The sequence below is a fragment of the Lytechinus variegatus genome, chromosome 9 (genome assembly GCF_018143015.1).
Source record: "Lytechinus variegatus isolate NC3 chromosome 9, Lvar_3.0, whole genome shotgun sequence".
Taxonomy (NCBI): Eukaryota; Metazoa; Echinodermata; class Echinoidea; order Temnopleuroida; family Toxopneustidae; genus Lytechinus; species Lytechinus variegatus.
The window spans coordinates 1521828-1543102 of NC_054748.1; the positions used below are offsets into that span (position 1 = coordinate 1521828).

Below are 21275 nucleotides of genomic sequence, written 5' to 3' on the forward strand. Positions count from 1 at the left end.
GCACTTCTTTACGATAAACCAATCAAAATCTATTGTGGGATGAATCAACATAGCCCATGCAAAACCCCTTGTAGGATTGGACCCTGAAATTAATGCGGCAGAGGAGGGATTTCATCCATGGCCGGCAAATTTCAAGTGCATATACATGTATAAGGACTAGCGCCATGAGTGTTCTTTGATAGTATGCATGCTCAATTACTCTACACTATCAATAGTCCCCTTCCACCTTTAGCATGGTCAACAGAAATCTACCTCTTTGTGAGCAGACAGCGCCAGCATCCTCTGAATGTCCACAGTTGTTGTTGAACAACCCAGCATGCTGACAGTCCAAGATGTCCCTTTCAGTTCCTGAGCACTCCAAATCATCCAGGATAATCTCTCCTACTCCTTGACCAAAGAACGACAATGTCCGGTATGCTTCCGCCTCCGCATGGCCCAGCATCCGACATACAACGTTGGCATCATTGAGGTCCCACGAGTCATCACAAACAGTGCTCCAGGTGTTGTCATAGTAAATCTCGACACGACCCTGGCGGTAGTTGCCTCCTCCGGTCAGTCGCACTGGCAAAGTGTGCAGACAAGTTTGTGTGAAAATCTTACCAAATAATTGGCAAAATGATTCCATGATCATTTATGGGGTGAAAGTTTCTTCAATGCACATAAAAATCCTTATTACCTCACATAAAACTATAAAAGTTTTCTTTCTTCCCCTTTAAATTGAGAAAGATAGTACTGCTTCAAGATTGCAGATTAAGTTATATCTCATAGAGCTCTTACTTAGTTTTCTTATTTTGAATATATTGCTCATGGCCATGTCCAAAAAGGTTTCATTGCTTGATCATATTGCTGACTGATACAATGATTGCATTGATCATTAGGTGCAATAAAAAATACAATTTAATTTGAAAATCAACTTCTGAGATTGTGCTACCAGTTGAGGATAAATTACCTCTGGGCCTACAGACCACTCCAGCATCTTCATAATGTTGACAATTATGCTGGTAGAATCCTGGATACTGGCAATCCTCAAGGCTCGTCTCATTGCCGAAGCATTCCACATCATCCAGGAGAATCCTGTCTTCACCCTGTCCAAAGAACCCACTCGAGAGGGCGCTCTCTGCTCCAGGGTAGCCCAGCATTCGACAGACGACGTGAGCATCGGGCAGATCCCAGTAATCATCGCAGATGGTGCTCCAGTTGCCGTCATGTAGGACCTCGACGCGGCCTTCACTGGGTGTGGCGCCGTCCACCAATCTAACCTGCAGAGAACTCAGGGATTCCTGGGTGGTATTCCCTACAGATGAAAAAAAAATAGTAAAGATAAAATTGATCTCTGCTTGTGAATTTGAATAAGGAAGGATGATCTCCTTAACTTCTTCACATCAAACCTTTGGAGAGTATAGACCTTCATATAGTCCAGTAAGGAATGAGAAATCTTTTATGTACTTTTGATTTTCCAGAGAAAAAAAATATATGAATTGCCTACAGCATTAAAGGGATGGTCCGGGCTGAAAGTATTTATAGCTTAATAAAGAGAGTAGAATTCACTAAGCAAAATGCAAAAAAATTCATCAAAATCGGATAAAAAATAACAAAGTTATTCAATTTTAAAGTTAAGAAACATTTTGTTTTCACACAATATTGCTATTGCTAAGTTATTCAATTTTAAATTTAAGCAATATTTTGTGAAAACAGTCATCATGAATATTCATTAGGTGGGCTGATGATGTCACATCTCCACTTGTTCTTTTGCATTTTATTATATGAAATTAGGTTCATTCATTTTTTTTCCTCCGAGAACTAGAAAAATTTGATTGACAACTGATTAAGTGCATTAGATATTTATTGCTGCAACTAATTTTATATGATTCACACAAGTATGAAATAATGAAAAAGTTATGATTTTATGTAATAATATAAGAAAACGGAAAGTTGGGATGTGACATCATCAGCCCACCTAATGAATATTCATTACGACTGTTTTCATAAAATATTGCAAAATTTTAAACTTCAATAACTTTATTATTTGTTATCTGATTTTGGTGAAATTTTTGGCACATTGCTCAGTGAACTCTACTTTATGTATTAAGATATACATATTTTCAGCCCGGACCATCCCTTTAATGTAGATTTACTGACCTGAACATCTGACACCAGCATCTTCTGCATGCCCGCAGTTATGATTGAACAATCCTTGATGTTGGCATCCCCCAAGGTTGTCTTCTGTCCCCTGGCATTGTACATTGTCCAGGATGATGGGTCCCTGACCGGCTCCGTAGCCTTGGGCCGACCGGGCCATGCCCAGGCCGAGCATCCTGCATACCACATGGCCATCGAGCGTGTCCCATTGGTCATCACATATTGTGCCCCAAGTGCCGTTGTAATACACCTCCACCCGTCCCTCAAGGTCAGTTGTGCCATCAACGAGTCTCACCTGGAGGTCGACTACAGGCATTGTTGTCGGTGGAGCTTCGGTAGCACTTATGTCTAAATGATTAGTGAGAGCGAAAGCTTTATGTAGTCACCAGGGTTTATTTTTCTGTATCTTATGACTTATTTGCCTGAGCCATGCCCCAGATTAACTAGAACCATGAAAGATAAATGGAAAATGTGTTTTATATTGAAATCATTTGGTGTTTAACAAGATTACATGTAGAATTCTGTTGTGCTTAAAAGTTCGGGAACCCCACCAGAAAATGCATTCCTTCAACTAATGTGTCCAGCTAGCCCAGAGGAACAAACTTCATTGAATGCAATACTTTATCACCTGATTTCACAATTTTAAATTTAAAAGATCGCAGAACCTGTACACTTCTAAATATGTTCATTTACTGGTGGGGTTCACTAACTTTTTAGCAACATTGTATGCACACAGCCTCTTATTAAGCACATATTACTTTTGGGGTACTGCTGGTCCAGAATCCAAGAATTTGGCATGTTTTTAAATCTCTATATATGGCTGCTCGGACGACAAAATAATATCCAGGCGCACCAAAATAACATAGCTATATTACATCCAAAGGGATAGGCATCTATCTGACATGGTGTAGGGTCTCAACTTCTTTTTTTTAGGAAAAAAGCTTGGATTGTGACACTGTCACATAACCACAGGAAATTGGTCAAGGGATTACATAGTCATTGGACAAAAAGAAATGAGATATTCCTAATAATCTAGAACAGCAGGTCTTGTCGCCCAAACTTGTGTATGCCTGAAGCATAACTCACTTGTGCAGACCACTCCTGCATCCTCCGAATGGCCACAGTTCTGGTCCAGGAAACCAAGCCGTTGACAATCCAGGAGACTTGCTTCATCTCCTTGACATTCTACGTTATCCAAGAAGATGGGGCCTTCACCCTCACCGAACTCTGCTCCTCTAGGTGCACTGATGGCCCTGGTGTAGTTCAGCATCCTGCAGACAACGTTGCCATCATTGATGTCCCAAAGGTCATCGCAGATGGTTCCCCAAGTGTTGTTGTAGAGGATTTCCACTCGACCTTCCATTTCATTGGCTCCATCTACTAGACGTATCTGGAGAGGTTCAGTTGGTTCTGGGCCTGTCAGGCGTGGTAGAAAAGAAAGGTATGTGATGACTGTCAAATGATTAGTGAAGTTAAAGACGAGAATTAGAGAAGTTAAAGACGGTTAACACTTAAGTCAAGCATACTTTTGAGCTGAAAATTATCAAGAACATGTTTGTTTAGGTACACTTAAGAATAGTCTAATTCTTCATCAAAAACCAACATCCTTGAAAGGACTGTAGCTCAGTCTCTACCTTATTACTAAATGCCTTTAACATTTGGACACGACTTAAAAAAGTAAGTCCTGGTAACCAGCATATATGTCATGCGAAAGTTGGTATGACAGTCTATAGTTCTTCATACATACCGGCACATCGCACTCCCGCATCTTCAGAATGTTGACAGTTGTTAATCAATAATCCACTATGCTGGCATTCTCCAAGGTTCTCCTCTGTTCCAAGGCATTCCAGATTGTCCAAGACAATCGCTCCTTCTCCAGGCCCGAACTCAGCAGCGCTGTATGCCCTCATGGCACGACCAAAGCCGACCATCCTACATACAACAAGAGCATCATTCATATCCCACAGATCATCGCAGACCGTTCCCCAAGAACCATTATAGAAGACCTCTACACGCCCTTCCCGCTCTGTGTCACCGCCAACAAGCCTTGCATCAAACTGTACGATGGTAGGTGGAGGTTCGGTAGCGTTGGAATCTACAAATAATCACAGAATAGTGTCAAGGATTCAAATGCCCAACACGTATATGAAAATTGCTGTTGGGTTGTTTAGATCTTTTATATTTTAATTTCTGGGAGAGAAATCATTGGGTTTTATATCCAAAATAAAGTGGTACAGGTACTGGAATCAGTAACCCAGCTATTAATTGGTAATATACATGTACATGTAGGAGCACCCTGAACAAGGTGGATATATGTGCAATGTACAAATAACCTATATAATCTTGATTCTTTTTAATATGAATATTCATTACCATTATCCTAACCTAACCTAAACCCAGCTTTCTAAAAAGTATAGGAGGTTGATTTTCATTAAAAGAAGCTAGTGCTATGGTGAGATTTTACCATCAGATTACGATAAGATTGTCAGAACTACAACACTTCAGATGGTGTGCAATACTGAAAAAAATACAGACTCATACAAAGTTCCTTTTATGGACAACAGAAACTGTCACATTACTCACTTGAACATACTACTCCTGCATCCTCATGATGGCCGCAGTTCTGTTCCAAAAAGTAGCTTCGCGGACAGTCTAGGAGACTCGTCTCATGTCCATGGCAAGCCACATTATCCAGAACAATTGATCCGTTCCCTTGGCCAAACTCGGCTCCACTTGAAGCTCTGACTGCCCTTAAAAACCCAAGCATCCTACAAACAACTTCTGCATCGCTGAATCCCCATTGGTCGTCACAGATGGTGCCCCAGGAGTTGTTGTAGAGGACTTCTACCCTGCCCTCCAGTTCGTTGGCACCATCAACTAGACGGACCTGGAGCGGCTCGGTTGGTTCAGGAGCTATACGATTTAAGGGTTTCAAATGCATACATGGAGAGGTTTAGTACAAACTAAAGAGTCTCTACAATTTCCTTTAACCTCTTAAGTTCTATGATCAGGTTTATGTGATCCTAAAGACAAAGATAGGCTAATGTAGATAAAGCTAAGGAAACTGCACTAAAAGCATGTATGCTGGAGATATAACAAGTAACTGGTTACAAGTCAGGGTAATACTGCTCTAAGGCATTTTTTATCCTGACCATTTTATTAACAGTCCCGAGACTTTCTAATTAGTGGAACACTGCAGTCCACTGTCAAAAGGAAGCAAATTATTTTTTCCGAATTAACCCTTTTTTCTATATTTTGGATATTTCTTATAAGCTCTGCATGATGCCAAAGAAATTGGAGTCATATAGCCACATTTTTCTGAAAGACAGACATTTCAAAAGCAAAGTACTCTATATTATTTCAACATGAAACAATGACACGTTTTCCCCATTCACTGAGAAACTGATTCCACAGAGTTGCTTCCTTTCGTCAGTGGATGGCAGAATGCATCTATACCATTATCAGTGAAGACAGTCAGGCGAATTAAAGACTGGATACATCAGGTGCTCCCAGGATTCCGCAAAACCTGGTGGCCAAGGGAACAGTCTTGTTACATTATTAATTCAAATACCTACCAGCACAACGTACGCCTGCATCTTCAGAATGTTGACAATTGTTGACCAACAGACCATTATGCTGACATTCTCCAAGATTCTCCTCTGTTCCTAGACACTCCAGATTGTCCAGGAAAATCGGTCCTTCACCAGCACCAAACTCTGCAGAGGTGTACGCCCGGATAGCAGGGCCAAATCCGAGCATCCTGCAGGTAACGACAGCATCATTCATTTCCCAGAGATCATCGCAGACAGTTCCCCAAGAGCCATTATAGAAGACCTCTACACGTCCTTCCCGCTCTGTGTCTCCGCCAACAAGCCTTGCCTCAAAATATGTTACCGTGGGTGGGGATTCAGTAACATTAGAATCTGAGTAATTACCAAAATGACAGGATAGTGCCAAATGAATGAAGATGAATTCAGAATTCTGCTCTGAAGAAGGAAAGTTGATAAAATTAGCATGTCTCTACAAAAGAGAAATTTTAAATACATGTTGGACTAATAATAAATTCATTGACCAAACATGATGAAATAGATAACACCTTATCAATAATGATGATTGTTCATACCTGCAGTAAGACAACAGTGTGTCATATACTACTTATTTTCTTTACATATAGCTCATGGTGACCATATTCATTATTTTAGACAAAAAGCTAACAACAACTCACCAAAGAAAAAAATGAAAAATTCTCTCAACAATGAATGCTATTTCAGAGGAAGTTGGGAAATTGACCGTTTTACATCAAAAACTTTCACAGAAAACTCACTTGAACACACAACTCCAGCATCTTCATGATGGCCACAGTTCTGATCCAAGAAATCCCTTCTCTGGCAATCTAGAAGACTCATCTCATGTCCATGGCAGGCCACATCATCAAGAACAATCGACCCGTTCCCTTGGCCAAATTCAGCACCAGTTGAAGCTCTGACTGCCCTTACAAAACCAAGCATCCTACAAACAACTTCTGCATCGCTGATTCCCCATTGGTCGTCACAGATGGTGCCCCAGGAGTTGTTGTAGAGGACTTCTACCCTGCCCTCCATTTCGCTTGCTCCATCCACCAGTCGTACTTCAAGGGGTCCAGTTGGTTCGGGTGCTAATACAATTTGAAAACAAAAATAGAATATTGAAAAGTAGATGATATGTTTACTCTGCATGGACAAATTTCATGCTGCCCTCATTGCCAGATCAGAATTATATAGCACATCTAATTTCTAACATTTTCAGATGACATCTGTGACCTTTGAACTTGTGACTACCAAATCAAGTGTTTGAAAACATGAATAGAAAAGGAATTGATGCACTTGTAGTTCCTGAAATGCCACACAATGATTTGGTGATGGCATCTCTTCACCTGTACTTTACCCATCGGCTTAGTATCCCACCGCTGCCACAAAAATAAAAGTTGCAGGAAACACCGATGAGAGGCTCATTTCATAAAATTTGTTAAAACAACAACTTTGCAACTGTTTAAGCTTCTGCAATCCTTCAATCATATTGGCTGATAGTAAATTTGTTATATATCTTCTGAGCAATTCTTATTAACTTAGGTTTTTATGAAACAGGACCACAAGATTTTAGGGGAGTTTTTAGTTAGAGTGGTGACTTAAATAGATTGTTTTCCCAATTGAGGTATTAATACAAAGTGCCTACAAGTGATGGGTATCGGGGTCTTGAACTCGATCTGAGCCTGTGGTCTGAAATCAAATACTGAAGCCTTCAGAGGTAAGTGTCAAAATATGTCAAAAAAGGCATAGAGTGTTTGATGCAAGTGTCAAAACTATACCTTAAAAGGCATAGATATGCATAGGACTGTTGACTCTGCAAATAAAAGTATAATTACAAAGGAATCAACACTGGGACAATGGTAGAGCACCTACCTCATGAATGGGAGATCATGGGTTTGATCCTTGACTGAGTAATACCGAAGACTTTGAAAATGGGAACTTCTGCCTTCCTGCCAGGCACTCGACTTTTAAATGGAGAAGGGTAACATTAACAAATGATGTCATACATGGCTCGCTTGAAAATTTGTTAAAAGCTGAAGTGACTACCCTGGGTTAATGTGTCATTAACATTATTATCATTATTATAAGTATGTCAAATCTTACCAACATATTCTGTTTTCCTTGACAGATAACAATGCATAAAAAAATGAACCTAGAGGTAATGACTGTGAGTGTGTCCTTCCACCCTTCACACTCACCATTACATTGCACTCCAGCATCTTCGGTGTGTTGGCAGTTATTGACCAAGAACCCGCCATGCTGGCATTCTCCAAGATTCTCCTCCGTTCCAAGGCACTGTACATCATCCAGGACAATGGGCCCCTCACCAGAACCAAACTGACCAGCACCGTATGTCCACATGGCCCTTCCAAGCCCCAGCATTCGACAAACAACAGCGCCATCTTTGATGTCCCAGAGGTCATCACAGACGGTTCCCCAGGAACCGTTGTAGAACACCTCAACACGCCCCTCTCGATTGTTGCTGCCACCAGCAAGGCGCACCTGCAAGTCAATGATTTGCCTGGGCATGGGAGTTGTTGGGGCTTCTGTACCAGTTATATCTAGAGGAAAAAGGACAGATTACAGAGTTGGGTAGATACTTAGGCTAGGGCGCAATCATTCAGGATTTGTGAACTGTATAAATGTAGCATTTTGATAGCTGCACCTATGTGAATGTGCATGGAAAGCTATAAACATAATACCCATTACCCACTGGTCACCCTCCCTTTTTGATCAAATTTTTATCTGTATAAACCAAGATTTTCAGATCCCCAGACACTTGGTAAACAGAGCATAATTAGTTTCTAGTGCTAGTTTAAGGCAGAATGCAAGACTGCAAGATAATTTTTTTTCATGAAATCAGCTTAACAAAGCAATTTCAACAATTTTCCTACCAACGGGAACCTAGCTTAGCATCTTCTTCTAATCCTCATATTTCTCTGAAGTAGAAAAGAATGAGCAGTCAGAAAAAATGCATTGGAGCTGTATGCAGGAAATCCTTAGAAAAAAGAAGATTAACACATTTTACTGGGCAATATATTATATACCTTAATTAAAACAATGTGAAACAAATTCAATTTCACAAGAAAAGAAGATGAACATACTTGTGCAAACTACCCCGGCATCCTCTGAATGTCCACAGTTATGCTCCAAGAAACCGGTCCTATGGCAATCCAGGAGGCTTGCTTCATATCCCTGACACTCAACGTTATCAAGGACAATCAGTCCACTCCCTTGGCCGAATGCTGCTCCTCCTGGTGTACTGACGGCCCTGGTGTAGTTCAGCATCCTGCAGACAACGTTGCCATCATTGATGTCCCAAAGGTCATCGCAGATGGTTCCCCAGGTGTTGTTGTAGAGGACTTCAACTCGACCTTCCATTTCACTGGCTCCACCCATTAGACGTACCTGAAGAGGCTTGGTTGGTTCTGGAGCTGTGGAAACACGAAATGAGGTGGACAAATGTTAGGCAATTCTGAAAAACCGAATCCCTGTATTGTCATTTGCATGCGAAGTCCTAGTAACTACAATTACTTGCTGTCACACCAGCACACAAACAAATCTTCAAGGTGCTTCTTTATGAGACCTTGATGAAGGGAAAAAGACAAAAAGGCGAAGAGTGCAAAGATGTCCTCAAGTCCATTGCAACGTGCTGTCACATATGGACTTCATCATGGGATGGAGGTATACAAAGTCTATGGGGGATGGATTTCTTAAACAGCCTTGTGACTAAGAACTACAAGCATCAACTACGTACCTGTCGGACATACTGTACAAAAATGGACAATTTTATGGAATCGCCTGATAGATACCAAGAGAGGAGGACATCATAAATACCAAGAAAGGATGACTTACCGGCGCATACTACTCCTGCATCTTCACTATGTCCACAGTTGTTATTCAACAATCCTCCATGTCTGCAGTAAGCCAGATTGGTCTCCATTCCTGAGCACTCCACATCATCCAGGACTATTTGCCCTTCTCCAGGTCCAAACTCAGATGCACCGTATGCCCTTCAAGGATAGTAAAATAAAAGACTAGATATAACGGGGGACAGTGTGAGTATACATGCGACTTACAAAATCCAAGCCAATATGAAATACACGTAAGCCATGGCTTCATATTCATTACACCCGAGTCAGGCATTTGAGACTCAGAAGTCCGTCCGATAGATTGGTGAAACTTTGTAACCATTTCACTGTTCTGCCGATATTCTCACAATACAAGTGACAGGTTAGCACAAACATTAATGTAAATCTGCAAGAAAAATCCAATAAAGCATATGCCTAAAATATGTCATACTTGTGGCATCAATCATTGCAGAAAGGGAATGAATTGTACGGTGCTCCTCAACTATCAAAACACATTGTTCTGATCTGAAAAAGTCCAATTACTATAAGGGTAATACAGAATTATCAAATCACCTTTGAGCGGGCCCTAGCCCCAACATACGGCAGACAACCTCAGCATCATCAAGATCCCAATAGTCATCACAGATGGTCCCCCAGCTACCGTTGTAGAAGACCTCAACGCGACCTCTACGGTTAGTCTCACCGTCTGCGAGACGAACATTCAGAGGAACGATGGGTGGTGGCAAGGTTGTGGATGGAACTATCTCTATATAATAAGATAGGGAGAATAGAAAAGAACATTTCAAGCTTGTTTGGTAACTTGAAAATATTTGTGATACATGACTAAGATCACACTTCCTTTCATGAAGTAATCGCGCCACAATAATATGAGAGCTAAATGTATGCATATGAACTACAGTACATGGACACGTATTGGAGGTTTGGATTAACAGAGTTGATAAAAAAAAAGTCATTGTTATTAATTGGGCTTATCATGTGTCTGGAAGCAGAATTAGATACTGAATCGCTGTGACTCAAAGGTCTCTTCTCTCAATATACATGCAGCTTATAAGGGACGTGAAGGTGGACTTATACATCGCGGACTCCCCATGTAATGAATACTCTTATACAAACACGAGAGCGGTGTTGGCACAGTCGGTAACGCGTCTGCCCATCGAACCAAAGATCGTGGGTTCGAGTCCACCCCGGGCGGATGACTGAAGCCAGTGCGTTGTGTGTAAACGTCTCTCCCATGTATCATAGATGCAGGCAATGTTACAATGGAAATCACTCCGTCCCTCGGGTAGGACGTTAAATGGAGGCCCGTGTAGAGGAGAGTCACCACCTTTGCACGTTAAGAACCCATTGCACTATTCGTATAAGAGTAGGGGGAAACCCCGGTGTAGTGGTCCACCTGCATTCCCCCAATCAGTTATATTGGGAGGAGAGACCTGCAGGTCACAGTGATTCAGTTCGCTTTTTGCCTCCCAGGCACAGGTGACGCCAAATAAATAATAATAATAAATAAAGCAGTGGATTCTTAATTTTCATTAGTGATGACTTCCTCTACACTTGGCCTACATTCAATGTCCTATCTCAGGGATTGAGTGTTTTCCACTGCAACATAGCCTGCCCCTATGGTACAGGGGAAGGTCATGTTTACACCAAACGCGGGCTTCAGCCACCCCGCGGGGTGGACTAGAACCGACCATTTTTGGTTCGACCGGCAGACGCTTTACAGACCGAGTTCACTCGCTATGATCCAAGGAATGGATAGAACAAGCCGAGATATATGCATCTCTTACCTGCACAGATCACTCCTACATCCTCAGAATGTCCACAGTTACTGGTCAAGGTCTCCCGATGCCTGCAATCAGCAAGATTTGTCTCGTTTCCGGTGCAGCGCACATCATCAAACACTACAGCCCCCTCACCGGGTCCGAAGAAACCACCTGGTTCGTACCCATCTGCAGCGGGGTACCCCAGCATTCGACAGACAACATGAGCAGCCTCAATGGTCCAATAGTCATCGCAGACTGTCCCCCAAGAACCTTGGAAGTTAACTTCTACCCGCCCTTGGTTGTCGCTGCTCCCGCCCACGAGTCGGACTTCAACGTCATCTGTCATAACAATCATTTTGTTTTTCATCACTAAAATATGCATGTGGGCAACAAAAACCAGTATCTAACAATAAAAAATAAGGGGATAACAGTAATGAGACATCAAATCCAATTCAGACTAACATGTTTAGAAAAAATAACACTTGAAGAAAATAAATACTTGCCCTGAGTTTCCATGAAATCCTGGTTTACTCTTTCAGTTGATTAAAATCTGGAACTTTGGAATAGTACACAGGAACAATACTCCCATTGTCCCAGGATTTGAAAGAATGCCATCATTTTTACTCACTGGGTCATTAAAAAATCCATAACATGTTAAAACCCAGTCTAAAAAAATTAGCACCTCTGAGTCGCCCAGAACATGTTTGGAATACTTCGGCTCTAAAACTCGCTTACCAGTGCAAACAACTGCAACATCATCACGGTGTGTGCAATCGTGTTGATAGAAGCGCCCATGGTGACATTCCGAAAGGGCCAACTCCTGTCCTGTGCATCCTACATCACTCAGAAGGATAGGTCCTTCGCTTGGACCGAACTCATCATGGCTCACCGATGTCACAGCCAAGTTGTGACCAAGCATCCTGCACACCACGTTGGCATCCAGGATGTCCCAGTTGCTATTGCAGATTGTCCCCCAGGATCCGTTGTAGTAGTACTCAAGCCAGCCTTCAAGGTTGCTGCTGCCATTGATAAGACGAACTGAAGAGCAAGAAGTAAAGACATGTAATAACACCCCTTGTGAAGAGTCTGTGCTACATGTACATCTTTTTTAGCAGGAATCTGGCTACAAAGGCCCTTTGCATGTCTTCATAGTGGTTTGCCTGCATTTCTCATCTTTTTGTCTGTGACGAAATGTGAGGAGAGGTAGTAAACCACTTACAGGTTTCCTGCCGGATAGACGCAGCAAAGACTTGACAAAGTGCCTTGTTTTGCTATGCTGTGTCACTAGTTGAGCTATAGACCAATCCATTTAGGTATCATGTCGAAAGCAAGAGCCATGTCGTTCCTGACAACTCCTTTTTGTTAATACCAATAATCACATTTTTATCTCAGCCAAATCAATGAGAAATGCAGCAAAGCCACAAGGAAAGAAGCATAGCACCTTCATTCAGGATTCTTGCTAAAAGATATGCGACACAGACTTTTGACAAGTTGTCCTGACGATACTGACCATTTGGTGAGCAGACCACACCAGCATCTTCAGAATGTTCGCAGTTTGGTACGTCAAGTCCGCTGTGGCCACATTCAAAGATACTGCTCTCCATGCCGCTACAGTCCACACCTGTCAGTAGGATATCCCCTGTCCCACTACCATAGGTCGCCCTCACAGTGGCTGCCTCAGCTGACGGGTATCCTAACATCTGGCAAACAACATCAGCATCGTCTATATCCCAACCATCATCACAGATGGTGTTCCAGGCATTGTTGGCGTAAAGCTCCGCCCTACCCTCAAGTTGGCGGGCACCATCTTTTAGTCTTACTGCCAAGTCCAATGGAAAACAAACACAACCGGAAACAAACACAAGTAAATAATCCTAATAATAAAATGCATACAATGCCTGGACTTAACATGGCTACTCTGATTGGGTGCTCAAGCATTTTCCTACCTTGGGGCCTATTCACAAAGCTGTTTGTAAGTTAAGAACGACTTTAAGAACAACTGGTGAACTCATCTTCCACGCTAAACCATTGCCAATTCAATATACCATTTACCACAAGAAAGGATCAGCGGTCGTCCTTGAAGCTGCTATTAACTTACAAACAGCTTTATGAAACATCCACCAGGTACATGCACCCATTTATTACTCCTGGTGGGTGTTTTATAAAGCTGCTCGTAAATTACGAATGACTTTACGCACAACTGGTTATCCGTTCTTGTGCTATGTAATAACCCTATGGAATTGATTTATGACCAAAGAACATGTTCAAGTCGTGCGTAAAGTAATGCGTATCTTTAAGAACAGCCTTATAAAAAACCCATCTGGCTGGAGTGTGGCAAATGTAGTTAAATGCCTTGTAAAAGGTTGCCAGTGCTTGTAAAAGGATTTAAGCAAAAGTGCGGAGACTAAGACACCCACTTAGCAATAACACCTCTACAGAGTATTAACAGAAATAATGTTTTATCTAAACGAATGTTTTATATAAAGATTAGATTCCTGTCCAACGGTGCAGTTTTCATTACTATTTTTCCTTTGAGGAAAGGATCTTGTTGCATAAAACAAACTGACTATACTGCAGTATGACCAAGAAAGTTCAATTGGGCAAGATCATTTAGATATAATGGAAACTGAGATCAAACCTGTTTCCATCATGAAATATTACCTGCATCAGGAAAATATGTTGTTCAAAAGGACACTCTTTTTACCTGTATTTTGGCAGATGACTCCAGCATGTTCTATCGACCCACAGTTATGTTGGTACAGCCCTCCGTGTGTGCACGAGAGAAGATCTGTCTCATTGCCGAAGCAACCAAGGTCATCCAGAAGAATGCTTCCATTCCCTGAGCCAAAGTAGGAGTGCTGCTTGGCAAGAACTGCCCCTGGGAAGCCTAGCGTCCTGCAGATGATATCTGCTTCCAGCTCGTCCCAGGTGTCATCGCAGATAGGGTGCCAGGAGCCGTTGTGGAACACCTCGATGCGACCTTCACGGTCGGAGCTGCCGTTCTGGAGGCGGACTGCCCCGCTCGTGATTTCGATGGGAAGCAGAGGTGTGCCTGGCAGGAGGGTAGGTTCAGAGGTGGAAGGCTCAGGTGGAGGAGTCACTACAGTCAAGAAAACAAATCATAAAATAAATCTAAAACCTTAAGCAAACATCTATAAAGTTGCATTCAGTAAATTAATGTTTTTTTTACTGGAACAGGATGATCACTGTACAAAGACTACTGGAGTTACATTATCAATAGTCAACTGATAAAATTGACATCTAGATTCAAAGAAAATATCATAAAAAAACAATCATCAACATTAACCTTAGGAATTGATTCAGTATGCAAAGAACTTTCGCATCAAATAGTTACCCTGATCAATGCAGATAACCCCAGCATCTTCGTGATGTCCACAGTTCTGATTGTAGAATCCATTATGATGACAATCGGCCAACCGCTCCTCCGTACCATTGCACATCATGTTATCAAGGACTATAGCACCTTGGCCCTGTCCGAACGATGCTCCTATCGTATATCCTGAGGCTCCGGAGTACCCGAGCATTCTACAAACGACGTGAGCCTCGTTCATATCCCACAGATCATCACAGATGGTTCCCCAAGCGTTGCGGTAGAACACCTCAACGCGACCTTCGCTCGGTTTGTTGCCTCCAACTAGACGAACTGGACAAAGGAAATGCGTAAGCATAATCATATTCATGTAATCAATGAGTGGGAAAATATTGGTGGATCTCAGCGAATTTTGTCCTTTGTTGTGTTTTTATTCCGAAAAAATCTGAACTTCCCGACAGGCTTCAGAAAACTGCTGATTTCAAAGATGTTCATCAAACTCTTTGGTTGCTTGGTTACGTCAGTTAGGCATCCAGGTTTTAAATATAGTTAAGTCCCCAACTATGGGGGTGGCCGGATTAACCTCGCACTCTCAGAGAACCCTCTCCCACCCTACCTCCACTTTTGGTGCATCCTCCTCCCTTAACCGAACTCTTCTCCATTACTTGCTACTTTCATGTCTTCTCTGTTGGTCCCTTCCTCTCTAATCAGCCACCTCAAACTCAAGCCCATTTTCGGATAAATTTTGATTGGCCAAACCCTTTGACCTACATTTACTTACTTTATGATCAAACATTTTGCAGTTTAGGACTTTGTTGTTTACTTTGTACTCATGTATTTTACCTTTATACATGTAGCTATTTCAAGTACATGCATGAAATAAGGACACCCTAATTTTGTCATCTCGTAGTGATACGATTAATAATCACTTGCATAAAAAAGACAAACCTCCAAGTGAACAAGCTACCCCAACATCCTCCGAATGTGCACACAGGTGGTCCAAGAACTGGTTCCGCGAGCAGTCTGCGACATTTGTCTCATTCCCATTGCAGTGGACATTCGCTAGGACGATATCACTGTCTCCTTCTCCGTAAAACGCGCTCCCGCGGGCACTCTCGGCACCCACGAAACCCAACATCCGGCAGACCACGTTGGCATTCTCTATGCTCCAGGACCCATACTCATCATCACAGATGGTTCCCCACTGGTTATTGTAGTAGTACTCCACGCGACCCTGATGCTCTCGAAAGCCATTAGCGAGACGGACTGAAATTGAAAAAGAAAGATCCTGATGGAATTCAATGTACTAGGGTCTATTTTCTGTTAAAATGTGTTCTAGAGAGTCAAAAGTTTCCTAAGCTTTCGATCCTAGCAGAATCTTCTTCGGAGGCAAAATGACAACAACCATAATATAGACCACAGACATTCAACAGCAACACTAGAAACGAGAAGACAAAAGGGGGATTATTGAGAAGAGATGACCAGGTTAATGAAGGGGATGAAAGAATAGGAGTAGGCAGACACAAAGGGAAGTTAGTGTAAAATGTGTTCTGTCTGAAGTCACTACCTAGATAGAATGAAAATAAAGCAAAACAAAGTTAAGGCAAGGAAGAGCCATTCTTCTTGCTACCAACTTTCTCAAGTATATACTTACATATTTGCAAGTTTCATTTGCTTTAGTGATTTGGACATTTAGAGCAAGTGTCATGCTGTCTTAAGTTGTTTTTCACTTGTTTTGTCTGCCTGTATGTCTGTAATTTCACTTGCTTCTAAACAAACTCTTAGTTGTCATTCAAATAATTTTTACAAAATTATGTATTTCATGAATGACGTTCTGTTCTTTGTATTCATTTGTTATTGCATGTTGCTGTTTGTATGAGATTGAACACAGACTTCAGACCTGCCAACCTCTGGGAATGAAAAATTGTATTTTGTGATAAAAAAATTGTATTTTTCACCAAACAAGTGTATTTTATAATAAAATGCGTGGCGCACTCGCTCATTGCGGCGCTCAAGCTGCATGCATGCTAAAATGCATACTGCTCTTCCAGGTGAAAAAAACAACATTGACACATGTGTATACATGTGTATACATGTACATGTATCTCACCCGGGTTTTAACAAAATGATTGAAAAAAAAAAATTTACCAGAAATTACATTGATCTAATAACCATATTTGTGTGAATTTTATGAAATAGATTTTTCTCCATAAATTACGATTTACAAAAAAAATGTACTGCCATATTTTGGTTGCAAAAGCGTACTAAATACGCCCAAAACGTACTGGTTGGTAGGTCTGAGAGTTGCTGAAAATCTGTAATTTTTGGCTGATTTGATTTTTTTTCTGTGAGCACACGTATATCAATTCAATCAGTCTACCAATGATACAACTATTTGTAAATAGAATTGCTTATCACTCTTAAGCAAAATGGACTTTACCTGAAGGGGAGCAGATCACACCAGTATCCTCAGAGTGGGTGCAGTCATGGACGAACAACCCTCGGCTGCGGCACTGGAACAGACTGGGTTCATTCCCCAAGCAGTTCAAACCGTCCATGATGATTTCCCCCTCCCCTGGCCCAAAGGAGAGCTCCCACTGGGGGCCGTCCACTCCCGGGAGACCGAGCATGCCGTCGCACACCACTGCGCTGTCCAGCTCGTCCCACTGATCATCGCAGACTGTATGCCAGGCGTTTTGGTAGAAGAGCTCCACGCGCCCCTCGCGGTAGCTTGGCCCGTCCGCAAGACGAGCTGTGGACAATATGAAAAACCTTTCCATAAGAATACTTGCAATGTCTTATATTTTTTATACTGCTATATCGTTTTCAAAGCCAAGAAGAAAAAGACAACAATGAAAAAAAAGAGAAAATTTTGCTTGTTCATCAAACCTATAGGCATTTTGTGAAGCCATTTGGGAATTCCTTGATACCTCACTGCTGATCTATTCTTGCAATAAATAAGATATAAAAAAATTGGGAGTTGTTTATTAGTAATCAATGTGAATACCTAAAAAATCTCTACCAAATCTTGACAAATAGCACATTTGTACTCAAATGAATCAACACAAAAGAATTATGAAGATACATGTAGATACCAGTAGTGGAAATGATAGAAAAATGAGCTCAAACAGAATCCAATGAAAGTGTTTGTATGTATAAATAAAAAATATACTAAATGGCTCTTTAAGAAAATGTGCAATTGCTGAGTAATTTCCCTGATAAAGAATAACAATTCCCTGATAATCATTTAACCCTAAAAAGACAGGGGGGCTGATTCAGCCCCCCCCCTCAACATTTTTCGCGATAAATCTGCCGCGCAAATTTTTTTGACCGCGTCGCTTGCTGACTTTTTACTTTTAAGTCTCACGCAACTTTTGAGACAACAAATGTGACCCCCGGGTACGCGGTTCCAAAATTACGCAACATTTCGTAAGTGCATGCAGACCCCAAATTACTCAAAAACGTGAATTTGTGTACAAATCCAATGCAAATAGTGTCCTTAGCCAAAATTAATAAATGTATCATTATTTTTCCTTTTACTGCTTAAAATCAATTAATTTTATCTTGTTTATGGTCAAAATAAATTCCCTGACATTTTCCATTGAAAAAACAATAAAAAACAAAAAGTCGAAAAACAAAGAAATACATAAGAAATTTAGAAAACAATAGAATACATAAGAAAATAAATGCGATTTAGAATTTTTTTTAAATCAATTTGATCAAATGCCTATCTAGAGTATGTGAAACAAAAATTAGCATTTCAGGGGCATTATTTTATTAATTAGAGCAAACTTATGATTTTCTGCATAAATTAGCATAATTAATGAGACATGAGATTTTTTGCAGAATATTTGATGTTATAGTTTTGTAGATAATGCCATGGGTAACGCGTGTGCCAATTTTCGTCGCGATCGACGTTCGCGATCATAAGGGGGGGCTGAATCAGCCCCCCCCCCCCAGTCTTCTTAGGCGTCGAAATAGCCCAGTCTATTTAGGGTTAAACCCATTCCCAGTTTTGTATGTTTTCTAACAGTGAATGACATGTATTTTCAGTATAAAAACAATAATGTAAAACTTATTAGTACCACCATAACTAGTCATTCAATGGATGTTGTTCTGATATGCAACACAATATAACAGAGTCTGACTGACTAAGTGCTTTCGATCTGGTATGAATTTTGTGATTTAAATATTGATAACCAATTGTGACACGAATATTTAACAGCAATTTGAGGTTCAGTATATCAGCTCATTCGAATCTCAAATCCATGTTAACTGTCTGGGAATGAGAACATTACAAAATTAGTGAAAAGCTATTAAAGCAAAGATGAGAAACACAAAATATAAACAAAGTTTTGAAATTTCTAGCTTCCCATAATTTTAGGACAGAGTTGGACCATGGCCTAATTTGAACCCGACTTCAGAAAATGAGCCATTGGCCCGTATTCCGAAGTCAGGTTTATTTTAAACCACAGTCTAACTCGGTGCTAAAATTATGGGGAGCCCAAAATAAAAGAAAGTCTGCTTATGTTGTATATTTCTTATGATTAATATTTTGTTTCTTTTTGCTTCCATAATGAAGAAAAATACTTCACTTATCATTCCCAGACAATTATGAACAATCTGGGTGTCATATGAGTTAATAAATTGATTGTTGACTGTTTATAAATTTGGCTCTCCATAGTTAAACCACAACTTTAAACCATGGTCTAATTTGAACCCGACTTCAGAATATGGGCCAATGAGTTGAGAAGAACTAAATGATATTACCCTGAGGAAGGCAGATGACACCAGCATCCTCGTCATGGTCACAATTATTCTCCAGGAATCCATTGTGCAAGCAAGACTCGACGTTCACCTCCGAACCATCGCAATTCACATTGTCCAGAACTATAGCGCCCTCTCCGGCCCCGAATCGGCCGCGGAGTATCGCCTGGTCCGCCCCGGGGAAGCCGAGCGAGCGACAGACGATGTCGGCATCATCGACATCCCATTCATCGTCACAGATCGTGCCCCAGGCTCCGTCGTACTTGATCTCGACACGACCGGATCGGGAGTTTGGTCCGTCGGCAAGACGCAGAGAGAGACTGGATTGTTGCTCCTTGCTATCTTCTACAATACAAGAATAAACATATTTTGACTGCACTATGTGAGCTGTTAACGTTACGGCAAAAGGATGTATCTGCAAAATGCACATTCGTAGATAACTCACTTTGAATTTAAAGCTTTTGTCTTTCTTTAAAAGAAAATTTGCCAATTTTGAATTTAGTTAGAATTATCAGAGTGTAATTAGAGTTATCTTCATTAATAGTTTTTAAGTTTTTATGACATTTAACTTGTGTTTTTCATCAAAATGAATGTTTTTGTGTAGATACATGTACAACATTTAGCCAAAATATCCAACTGTCCATATTAGTCATACGATAATGGCAACATGATGGATCTGCAGATACATCATACAGTCCCTACAGTGATATCACGGTAAATTAGTGTATCTGCAGATATATCAATTATTTTCTACGGTTGAATCATGGCAAAATAATGTATCTGCAGATACATCATTTATGGTTTATGGTGAAATCAATTTATCGAAACAAGCCTAGCCTTCAAAACTGAAAGCTGAAAAGTGACCAACCTATGCATATAACACCAACGTCCTCTGCATGCTCGCAGTTGTGCCTGAAGATACCCATCGAAGGACACTCAAAGATACTCAACTCATCCCCTAAACATGAGACATCATCCAGAATTATGGGACCAACACCTAGTCAAAAGAAATAAATAAAATAGCTAGTTAAATTCCTCGTTATTGGAAACATTGAATAACAAGGTGTCCTCATCAACAAACAAACATGTATACGTTCAATGTAAGACAGTATACAAGGCCTCTGCCTTAATCTGTGTATAACCTTGAATTACTTCATTTCATTGCACTATGTTGTAGGGACAGTGATTTTCTGTTTTACCGGTAAATAAAACAGAATTTCTGATTGGTTGTTATACTTTTCGTTTAAAAATTCATGGAATTCACCTTTACAAAATGGAATTCAGGTCTTTTACTGCGTACACTTACGGTGACAGAACGGAATTTCCATTTTTAGATAAAGTTAAAACGGAATTACAGATTTTCAGAAACGGAAAAGACCATTTTTTTTAAACGGAAAGTCACTGTCTCTAATGCTGCCTTTGACTGCAATTGGCTGTGTCCAGCAAACAGGGCTGCCAACCTCAACAAGGATATTTCAATATTCAAAAGCTGAAAATCTGTATTTTATTTATTTGGTGAGGAAATCAGTATTTTCAATGAAATGCAATAGGACAACTCATACAACTGAAGCTTTAGAAATAAGTACTTTGCATGGAACCATCAGTATTGAAAATAAGTACATGTAGTACTTGGCAGCTCTGGGCAATGAGCAGCTGAACGAAATTCCAAAACACAAAGACCCAAATTCAAAAAGGTGGTTTTGAAAACCCACGGTTGAGACCATGGTTTACGCCGATTTCCTGTATAAATTACACTTATTTTACCTGCACATATTAAAAAATGTCCAATGCTAATGCACGCTTTGTTATTGTGCAAAATTGAAACCTGTTGCCTTTGTGA

The 21275-nt window shown here is 40.8% G+C and overlaps 1 protein-coding gene across 1 annotated transcript in view; it reads right to left on the minus strand.

Annotated features, from left to right (window-relative positions):
- The window catches only part of LOC121421025, a 70618-nt gene that overhangs the window by 21810 nt on the left and 27533 nt on the right, over positions 1–21275 (minus strand). The window contains exons 14-34 of the mRNA XM_041615619.1: positions 20304–20432; positions 19439–19780; positions 17109–17420; positions 15617–15934; positions 14693–15001; positions 14042–14437; positions 12848–13156; positions 12073–12375; positions 11362–11676; positions 10130–10322; positions 9561–9718; positions 8810–9139; positions 7904–8266; positions 6464–6793; positions 5715–6062; positions 4723–5052; positions 3887–4234; positions 3226–3555; positions 2140–2487; positions 950–1294; positions 253–561 (exon numbers count right to left, since the gene is read on the minus strand). Of these exons, the coding sequence (XP_041471553.1) occupies positions 253–561; positions 950–1294; positions 2140–2487; positions 3226–3555; positions 3887–4234; positions 4723–5052; positions 5715–6062; positions 6464–6793; positions 7904–8266; positions 8810–9139; positions 9561–9718; positions 10130–10322; positions 11362–11676; positions 12073–12375; positions 12848–13156; positions 14042–14437; positions 14693–15001; positions 15617–15934; positions 17109–17420; positions 19439–19780; positions 20304–20432 (6465 nt within the window). The remainder of the gene's footprint in view (positions 1–252; positions 562–949; positions 1295–2139; positions 2488–3225; positions 3556–3886; positions 4235–4722; positions 5053–5714; positions 6063–6463; positions 6794–7903; positions 8267–8809; positions 9140–9560; positions 9719–10129; positions 10323–11361; positions 11677–12072; positions 12376–12847; positions 13157–14041; positions 14438–14692; positions 15002–15616; positions 15935–17108; positions 17421–19438; positions 19781–20303; positions 20433–21275) is intronic.